This window comes from Hordeum vulgare, chromosome 5H, assembly GCF_904849725.1.
Source record: "Hordeum vulgare subsp. vulgare chromosome 5H, MorexV3_pseudomolecules_assembly, whole genome shotgun sequence".
NCBI lineage: Eukaryota > Viridiplantae > Streptophyta > Magnoliopsida > Poales > Poaceae > Hordeum > Hordeum vulgare.
In genome coordinates, this window is record NC_058522.1 from 425444632 (window position 1) to 425455392 (window position 10761).

The 10761-nt window shown below is 47.6% G+C and overlaps 1 protein-coding gene across 1 annotated transcript; it reads right to left on the reverse strand.

The window, feature by feature from the left end:
- Positions 1–1174: 1174 nt before the first annotated feature.
- On the reverse strand, positions 1175–4079 carry LOC123395598 (uncharacterized protein At1g66480-like). Its single transcript, XM_045090624.1, has 2 exons — positions 3047–4079; positions 1175–1533 (listed from the first exon to the last, which is right to left on the reverse strand). The coding sequence occupies exons 1-2, from the start codon at positions 3665–3667 to the stop codon at positions 1489–1491; spliced, it is 666 nt and encodes a 221-aa protein (XP_044946559.1). The 5' UTR covers positions 3668–4079; the 3' UTR covers positions 1175–1488.
- Between the last annotated feature and the right edge of the window lie 6682 nt (positions 4080–10761).

The window sequence follows — 10761 nt, forward strand, 5'->3', positions numbered from 1 at the left end:
CCATTGCCACCACAACAGCGGCCGCAACGGTGCCCAGCCCGAACGCAGAGCGCAAAGCCGACCGCAAGCCCGACTACGTCGACGACGAACAGCCCGGTCACGCCGATGATGGTGAGCCCGACTACGCTCACGACGAGCCCGGCCAGTCCTGCGGTGCACCCCGCCTAGTCGGACGTGTGATCCGTGTTTTACCCTTCCTTTTGATCGCCGAACTGTTGGTGTGCTTGATCGCCGAACTATGGCACTGATCGTCGACTTGTGGCATGACGATCGTCGAACTCGCGACATGTTTTTGGGTAGCGGGAAAGAAAATTTTGAAAACATTGGCGTCTTGGGGCCGAAACATGAGGGCGCGGCTGAAAATTCGTTCGAATAGCGCCGCCGAAGCGCCAAAAAGGCTATCGTCGGGGTACACTCGGAGCCAAACGGCTGTTAGGAGGGTGACTTTCTAGGGGGGGAGGCTTCCCTAGAAGGGTGGGATGTCATGAATCTAACCATGGAGAGTGCTAGTGAATGTAGTTCCACCTCGTATATGAGAGGAGGCTAGGAGCTCCTTATAAGGGAAAGTGCCACACTTTTTTCGGACCGGTTTTTGAGATGTTATAGGCTCTCTGCTTATAATGAAGTGCCCGATATGCGTAAGAAACGTCCAAACGTATGCTGATGGACCGGGAGCTGGCTTAGGCTGCTAACACATTGTCAGGCAGGCCCTGTAGTGTGTTGTAGGCGCAAAAGGAAGATAATAATAATCATGAACGTACGTCTCTATTAAGTACACAGTTTCACATGACTGATGGCAGGCAGGCACCGATTAGGCGGCGGAACATCTACACGACCTGATTAACTACACAGACAAGGCGACAAGCTAATCATCCTCTCGCCCGAAAGTTTTTTAGCCCACCGATGAGGCGACGCCGACCGCCGACGGACGCAGTTCACTTTCGAGTAAGATTAACGATCAAAAAAAGCAGAGGCGACGACAGCGGCGGCGGCGGAGAACGGCGCCGGGCGCAGCCGACCTCGCGGCTGCCGTTCACATCCCCATAGTCTGATAAGTCGTAGGCGGCGGACGGCTCATGAAAGTGCGTCATCGTTCATCTCGTGTGCAACCACCCGTGGTAGCGACAGACACAAAACGCAGAGCGAGGAAAGGTTAACAGAGACGGCAAGACACTATGGATAACCACGCAGTCATTAGATTAAGCAGCGGGAATATTTACACGGCCTAGCTAAGTACAGTGATTTTCTTTTTTTGAGTTCTTTCTCGTTATGCTAGTGCTACAAGATGTATATAAGAGGAAGGCTGGGAGGAAGAGAGAGGTCGTTGCTTCATGGGCACCATTCCTAGTCCAGAATTGCTGGGGAGATAGGATAGGAAGCCATGTTTCTCGGCAGCTTCTCATGCTCCAAACCCAGCAACTCCGCCAAAAACAGAACACATAGCTCACAGAGAGACAAGAATGCCATGAAGCACCCTGTCCCGCTTCGTCATCCGATGATCTCGTCCGGGACCGCCATGAACCTCGTCCGCTTCTGCAATAAAAAGCGCAAGATGATGTGAGATTCACACACACATATGCAATTTACACTGAATTTCTGGGTCCTCGGGATAAAGATGTTCATTTTTCCCATAGATTCTTTCCCGGTGACATGGTATGCTTTTCTTTTATCAAAGGTTAGACAATTGACATTGGGCGCGCGCTTTCCGTGTAAGGGAAGCATTGTGAACTGTGAGGCACTATATACAGTAGTACGAAGAACTCACTTTGTGGATCCTGTACCAAAAGGCAAAAGCGATGACCGGTGTGATAATCAATCACTTTGTCCGGACTAATCAAACACTAACGACCTGCGTTCGTACGCGCGCGAGAATTACTAAGTTAAGCTTCGTCATCAGGACTAAACTACTAAACTACTACTAGCAGCACAGTACGTCAGGCTCCAAGGCGTACGTGGAGACGAGGGACGGGACAAACTACAAGCTCATGATCTTGCAGAAAATTGTCACCGGAAACAGACCACACGCCGAAGCCGCGACACGTAGGGTGATTCGAATCAGCTACACTATTCACGAATCGCCTGTCATTATAGTCTAATATAAGTCTAATAACCAACAGCGCGGGCCATCTGGGTGGCGGTGTCACAGCACAGTACCACTCTGTACCCAGAATCTTTCCCGCACATGCACGACGCGACCTTCACGTCCCCGCCCGCTTGACGTGGCGCGGCCCAAGCTAGCTATGAACCACATCACCTACCGGTGCCAATCAACCCCGAAATTGACTTGACCTGGCCCTCCATGATTCCTCCCGATCTAGCACTGGTAGTAGTTAACCATGCAGATGAGATGACAGCCCCCTCCTTACCCGTAACACCGAGCGAAGCTCACGTGGTCGCCAGGACACGTGCCGTGCGCTGTTACGCGAGATGCTCTCTCTCCGTGTGAGTGAGATGAATGATGGGACGGAGGAGGTAGGGGTAGGAGAAGCTTCACCAATCACCAGCTGTTGCGCAGTGCTGGATGCTGCACCACGTGAACGATGGAGCCGGCCGAGCTTATCGCTTATCGGGGGCGGGCGACCAACAAACAAAGCGAAGTGGAGGTCAAAAGGGCGCGCCGAAGGTGGGGGGCGGGCAAAAACCACACGTACCGCACTCCCCCGAACGGGGCTGCGCGCCAAGTTGCCACGGATCCTTCACCGGCTCGAAAGATGTAGTACGTACGTGCTGAGCCACCATCCATTCCGTTGGCGTTGGTGATCAAAAGGGGGGTCTGGACAGAGCCATGGCGCATTGCTGTTCGCCTTGTCATTCCATTAACGGTCTGCTGTTTGCTGGGGGAGGAGCAGGGAAGGATCGGCGAGCTGGTGGTCTGTGTATGGGACGGGCGGGCGGGCGTCGTTATCGGCCAAGCCTAATGGAGATGGACGGAAAATATCGTTTCAACGAGCTTGGACGGAAATGTAACATGGCAAGTCGTGCCCGCGCGCGCACGGAAGGTCGCGGTCATGGCCGGGGGTGGGGGTGGGGGTGGGAGGGTGCTCACCTCTTTCTTGATGATGGCGGTCTTGTTGGTGCAGAGCGCGGAGGCCGGCAGCGCGGCGGGCTTGGGCGGCGCGGGGGCGGCGCCCTGGTCCCTGGCGACGCAGAGCTGCATGATCCGCTCGGCGGCCTCGGCGGGGTCCCTGCTCTCCTTCATCAGCCGCGCCACCTCCGACTTGGGCAGCCGCATCCGCAGCCGCACGGCGCCGTCCGCGCCGGCCTCCACGGACGACGGCTCCCTGGCGGCGGAGGGCATGAGGGACGCCACGTCCGACACCGTGCGGCGCGAGAGCATCAGGCTCTCCAGCCGCTCCCTGGCGCCCACATGGAGCGCGCCCGACCACGTCTTGTGCGGCGCGCGCAGGCCCTGGCCCTCGCCCTCGCCGGCGGCGCCGCGGGGGAGGTGGACGAGGAAGTAGAGCTTGCCCGGCTTGAGCGCGGCGTCGCGGTCGAGCGGGCGGGCGCGGACGCCGAGCCGCCGCACCTCCTCGGACTCGAGCAGCTGGTGGCCCGGGTGGCCGCGCAGCGCCGCGCCGGCCGCCGCCGGCGTCTTGTACCGGAACGTGGCGCCGTCCACCGTCATCACCTTCGCCGCCCGCCGCCTGCCGGCCAGAGCGTTCCCCATGCCACCGCCTTGCCTGGCTAGCTTAGCTTGGCTCCGTGCGCAACGGCTGAACGCCTGCGAGGTCGCGCGTAGATGATTAGCGGGGAGCTGAGAGTGGGGGGTTGGTTTTGGTTACCCGTTACCGTACGTGTGAGGGAAACGGAGCTGGGAGTTATAAAGGTGCTCTGCTCTGCCCGGAGGCTCGGGGTCAAATACTTAAATGGACATCCGTTCCGTTGGCTACTGTTGCTATGCTACGACTGAAAAAGGAAGGCACGCTGTTCCGACGCTCCCCTAATTTGTACTACTAATACTAGGTGTTCCCATTGTGTGATCGTTAATAAATACTTTCGCGTATAATAGTGTTGTTGTTTCGTATTCCTTTTTGTACGCTTCTCTTTTATCAGCATGAAACTTTTTCCGTACGGTTTATGGATCACACTGCTTTTTTATTTCTTTAACTACGATATATGTGCACACTACGTATGGATCGCACTACTTTTTTCATGAAGTATGTCTTTTTTTTCTTCCCTTTATGTGTCATAGTGTGACTAGCAACAAACCACTAACGCGATATGCATGATTAGTGTGTGCTCTGATTCACGTGAAAAATATGAAGGCAAGTTAGGGCATCTCCAACTGTAGCGGTCCGATCCAAACGTCTGTTTTTTTTAAACCAGAAAGCAAACTAAGGGAAGCTTTGCCGGACGTCCGGTCTAAATGTCCGTTTTCCTGTATACCAAAAGCAAACCGGGGGAATTTTGCTGCACGTCTGGTCCGAACGTTTGTTTTCATGTAAACCAAAAGCAAATCAGAGGAGCTTTGTTGGACGTCCGGATCATCGTCACGCATTCATTTGAGACCCGGATCCATCCGAAAATCTCTTTCGCGCTTGTGCATGGTTGTCGTGCATTAATGTCGTTCAAAGCGCGAGCGTCGCATTCATGACGGCCCAGCCCTGTGGAGAACCCATCTTCATCGCCGAGCAATGGGCGAGGTACGGGGCCACACACTCTCACATAGACTGCAACGCGGTCACGGTGAAGTCGGACGTGGAGGTGGCACGGATGATCGCAGACGAGAATGCCGGCAGTTGCGCGTCGTTCATACCGCCAACTATGTTTCGTTGATGCCGGTACGACGGTGAGGCCGACCCGTCCACGTCCATTATCTAGCTCACATCCACTCGTCGAGAACATGTCGCAAACTCGATGGGGACGAGTAGGGCATGGAAGACGACGGGGCCTCGATTTTGAAGTGAGTCGGTATTGCCCATGCACTGTCGATCGCACCTTCACTTCTCGAATCTCATCTCGGTCGCCCGACTTGAGTCGGGGAGGGGGAGGGGCGTAACAAGGACTTGGCGGATGGCCATCGCCGTAGATTTAGACTAGGTTTAGATATGATCGCTTTTAAATAGAATACATTGAAAATATAATGATTGTGCTCACATTTACATGAAAATCATCTGGTTTGCATCATACTCCTCTGGTTTGTTTAAATCCGGTTTAAAATATATGCATGCATGGTTGGATGGCCGACTCTCTATCACTATCCACGGACGCGTCCGTACCAGCGGGTGGAAACCATGTGTGTTTTAGGATCAATGTTGGAGATGCCCTTAGATGTTATAGGAGTGTATACTACTCATGAGCTCCATTGTGGCACTAATGATGACCTGCTTACTTTTTATTTCGAGATTGTGCCTTGGTGTAACATTTGATCGGGTGCGATCTTGTATGGTGTCTATGATGTAAAAAATACGCATTGAGATTGCCATTAGCTTTTCAAATGCTAAGTTAAGTCAACTAGAAGAAAAATCTTGGTACAATGATTTCCAATCGGGCCTCGGTTAACCAAATAAAGCTCACGGAGTTCAGGGCTCAGTTAGTTCAACAGAATTAGCTTTCAGTACACTAAAGTAAGTGCTCACATAAAACAGAAATATGCCAAGCACACAACTAAAACTGTGATCTCTATCCCTTCAAAAAACTGTGATCTCTATCATTCTGCATAAGATCTGGTCCAAATTTTGAGTATGGTGGTATGAGATCAATCGAACTGTTATGTACTCCTTCCATTTCTAAATGCAAGTTTTTTTTAGACATTTCAATAGAGAACTATATACGTATGTATATAGATATATTTTAGAGTGTAAGTTCATTCATTTTGCTTCGTACGTAATCCTCTATTAAAATTTCTAAAAATATACTTAAGAATGAAGGGATTAGATCTATTGTTTTACGGATAGATGAACCCCCAAAGATATGTCTTTTCAGATGTCCAAGCCGGACTTGATTAATCGGCTTGTCGGAGCAACAAATTGACTAATGAAGCACTACTTTTTAAGAAACTCACTTGTATGCACACACATAAACACACATCTATAAATACATGTACGCATATTCAATTTTTATGAGTATTTTCAAGAAACTTAATCATCACATGTGTCTTATAGTCCATGAAAATATCTTTTTTCACTGAAAAAACATCATCGAAAACCTGAAATAAATTCATTTTTTTAACACAAGTGACAAGTGCAGAACTTGAAACATGGTCGGCGTGTTCTACCACAAGGAGCCTAAACATCCAAGCAACACTCAGCTCACTCCGAGAAGCACCTTTTGATCAGTGCATTTGTACTGTAAGGCTCACCGACTCATTGTTAAACATGCAACCATGTATCCGGTGAAATCTCTTGTTAGATTAGGGAATTGTTTTTGGTTTTACGTCAGTTGTAAGTGTGCGGTAGCTAAGGTGGTATACATGCCTATGTGTGTTGGTGCAATATAACTGTAAAGCTGGACAGGTCATATGGGAATTCTTAGCTTTAATATATCAGTGTTATGTTTTCCTTTGAGTAAATCACAGTGTGAATCATCTAGAGAATGTCCTAATCTTTTTTTTTTGGGAAAAGAGAATGTCCTATTTAAAATAATAAAATCAAGAATGCAATAATATTCTCGGTTCAGTGGTATGTTGTCTACCGCAAGAAGAGGCATGCTAGATGTTAGCATTGGATACAACCGATGTGCTCCACTAGGGCACTAATGATGGTGGCATGCTTTATTCATCTTTTATCAAAGATTGTGTCATGATGTAACAATTGATTTTGCAATCTCGTTGTAGGTGAAAGATATAAGATCATGCTTTTGTAATTGTTCTCTTTTTACCATGATGCATTCGTAATTGTAATGACATTTCAAATGCTAACTTGAAGGAACGGAAATAATTTGCTATCCATGATGATAGCTACACAAGATCTCAATTTTTATATATAATTAATTTGGTAAATTAAATTGGACTACGAAGAATAACTCTATAACGAAAATATTGTGACTTTGGACAGCCAGGTAAAAGAACATGCAATTATGCCAAAAAAATACCAGCAAAAAGAATAAGAGAAGTGAGAAACGCCCTTTCAACACAACGAAAAGACACCTATGTCAAAAGGGTAATAAAAAAGACAAAGGAAAGTGAGAAAAAGTCATTTCTGTACAACAAAGTGCACTTATGCCAATGCCATTGAAACCTAACACCTCCTATATCAGCAAAAATAACTTCTATCACAGGATGTGTAGCTACCACCATGCATAAAAAGTTGCCCCTCTTGTTAGAAAATATATATTATTTTGTTAGGAAATGTTTGAGAGGCACCTTTTGGAAAGTGAAGTTGTAGGGGTGTGGCTTATTGACTCACTGTTACACACGCGAGTGTGTAATTTTGTGGGATTAATGAACTCATTGCCAATTTATGTTAATTGTAAGTGTGTGATAAAAGAAATTGCAAAGAAGATTCAAATCTGTATAAAGGTTCACCAGAAGTAAAAATCACATCAGACAAAACAAAAATTATATTATGGTTCATAGACCACCGAACAACCACTGTCGTCCTTAAAACGAGCCGATAATTAAGGAGATGCATTACCATGTATCTGTGTTGGTACCATGGTTTTCATTTTCAGTGAGATTTCACTGAAATTCATTAATTTCAGGAATTTCAGTAGACACTAAAATATTACGTTTCGGCCAAAGTATTTCAATAATTTCAGTAGTACACTGAAAATCAAATATTTTTCAAAATAGTTTTCTAAAATCATAATATTTAAATAAATTCAAGTGAACATTTCAGCCATTTGGCCGAAATGCAAACTGAAATTACTGAATTTCAGTGATTTCGGTTGGTGCTGAAACTTTTTCCAAACTGAAATTGAAAACCATGATCGGTACTATAACTACAAAATTACAGAATTAGATGTAAATCTAATTAGTATTGCAAGTGCAACATGATGCGGTGATGTTACAGGAGGTTTTAGATTTGATATAGTTGGTATGTTTATTTTCTTAGATTTTTCATCTATTGTTCGCTACATGTCCAGATCCGAGCCCCAATATAATACAGAGCCATTTTCCATGCAACTTGAGATATTAGCTAGCCTCTTTAGGGCATTTTCAACGCCGGCCTTAAACCGCACGCATACGTCCGAATCACACAACCCGGACCCCGGAAGTCATTCAAAATGGGCCAATATCGATTCATCGAGCGGTCCGGGCAACATTTCTCCCGCGAACCAGAACCAAATGTGAGGGCCTTTGCAGGAGTCCAAACACGAGCCACATCAATATCTTACACCCATATCCCACCCAAAAGGAAGGCGGGGCCTGCATTTTTGTAGCAGCCCCACTATTTTCGTGTCAAAATCTTCCACTCTCTTCTTTCATCTCGCCGCTCTCCAAGCTATTCCCGCCTTTTTTCCCACTTTCTTCCTCGCTCCCGCCGCCGACGCATGGAATTGGACGATGACCTGCCGGAGATGGAGGTAGTGGTGGAAGTGCAGGAGGATCCCCACATCACCCTCACCCGAAAGATCAACTCGATGATGAGGCCAAATCATCGCATCAAAGTGAGCGCCGCAAAGGCGGAGAAGCTCAAGAAAAGGAAGGCCGTCGGCAGGCTTGCTGATGGCATCCGTGACGGTGGCCGTGCTTGTTGCGAACGCGGTGGAGGTTGCGGCCCGTGTCACGAAGACCCGATGGTGAGACCTGTCGTCCAGACACCGCCATGGCTGGAGCATTACAATGCTGCGTACTATTATTCCTAAAGTGGGGGCACATCAACCACCGCCGGGAAAGTGCCTTACATCATCAACGTAAACATGGCACCGCTGCTCTTCTCGGAGTATTCTTCGCCGCAAATCGTCGGGACGCGGAGCACATGGGTGCCCGCAGGCTCTTCGCTATTATTCCTAAAGCGGGGGAGAAGGTGTGTGACGACGCAAACATGAAGACGTTCAACATCATCCACAACGAAGGAGAAGGATGAGGTGGTTATGAGGACAGGCAGGTGGAAGACTCGAATTCCACCTAGTCCGGCAACTATACCCACACGTAGCAGGGCTACACCTAGATCGTCAACAACAATCCTACGTCGTGACTGGCATGGACAAACAACAACAGAATTGGCTGCCGGACAGGCGGAGGACGAGGAGGAGGAGGACGACGAGGACAATGATCCAGATGATTTTGCTGGCTATCCGAAAAAGAAGGGTAGATAAGAAAGCTGCAATATGTGGGAGGATGAGCTCTTGTGTGACGCATGATTCGCTAGCCTCAATCCGATCCATGACACAGAGCAAAATGGCTTAACTCTATGGACCAACATTCACACATGGTTTGATGAACACAAGCACTTCACGCCCTGCTCCGACGTGCTCATCCGCAAGCAACCGTAAACAAAAGTCCCTCAACCATATGCCGTCTCAAAGTATTGTAGCCACTTGGCGCATCTCATTGCACGGTGGCCTAGTGTTGCACAACCGAGCAAGTAAGTTCCTTAACCGGATGTGCATGATTTTGCTGATTACTAGCTAATCTAGTGAAGATCAAGAGAAAAACATTAAACTCACTAACAAAACATTAGGGTATACGTGGTCATGGATGGATGCTAATCCCACAATCCAGGATGACCATGAATTCCTGGTGTTGTGTGTTGCCTTAGTCATGCGGTTGAACCAGGCGTACGCCGAATTATCTCAGTACAAAAATGATGGGTCAAACCTTAGTACAAGAAAATTTCCAGAAAACTACCGGGTTTTCCGAGTACGCGGATGTGCAGGTTAATTAGTTTGACCACAGCTGGTCGCGTACATGCGTTTTGCGATCTAATTAACCGTTTTTCCTCCGGCTTACCGGCGACAAAGACAAACAGAATTCTTGACCACAGGCAGGAGATTGTGTGTTCTCGTATCAGTTTACTGCACTGTACTCCTTCTATAAACTAATATAAAAATGTTTAAACCATTATTTTAGTAAAAATGTTTAAATCATTATTTTAGTAATCTAAATATTTTTATATTAGTTTACCGAAGGAATACAAGTGTAATTTGCACATGCGGCTGAAGTCGACAAGATTTACCTGAGTATAACATTGATGCCCGTTCATGTCTTTCCTGTTATATGCATGTGGTTATCTTGACGTTTCCTTGCAGGAAATGCACATTGGTAAGTACTAACTCCGTGACTAAATATTATAAGCTTCTGCAGATTAAGGTAGTAGCTTCTGCTAGGTATTTGCATTGTTTCACAAGTCACAACCCTAGCCGTCAGTGGATGACCCGACCGTGTCAAGGTGTGTATGAGCCCAAGAGTCAGAGATCCCAACATGAACTTTCCCCGTGCATATGCATCTAGGCCTAATCGACCGGTATAACTTTACCTAACCTGTTCAATGAGGCTTTGATCCGTATATAAAAACGAGACATTCGACACACACTCGACGGTAATCCTGGAGACGATGATCCGTTTGAGGACCACGGAATTAGTGGCTTACTCGGACCCTTCATATGATAATCCTTGGATGCTCGTCGTGTGCTTTTTTTTTTTTGGTTAGAATTATTGTGTGCGTATTGTGCTGTATGTACATAATGGGGCACGGAATTATTTGTGCGCCAGACTGTACGTATTACAGCTGGTTGATGCCTCTTGATCCAAATTCTTTCCATTTCAGATTCAGATTTCGTTTTCCCACCCAGAATGATTAGCAAGAGAACAGGATCAAGATCGGGCACCGGTACCAGGCCACCGTTAGCTAGTAAACCGTCACATGCCAGTCTGAT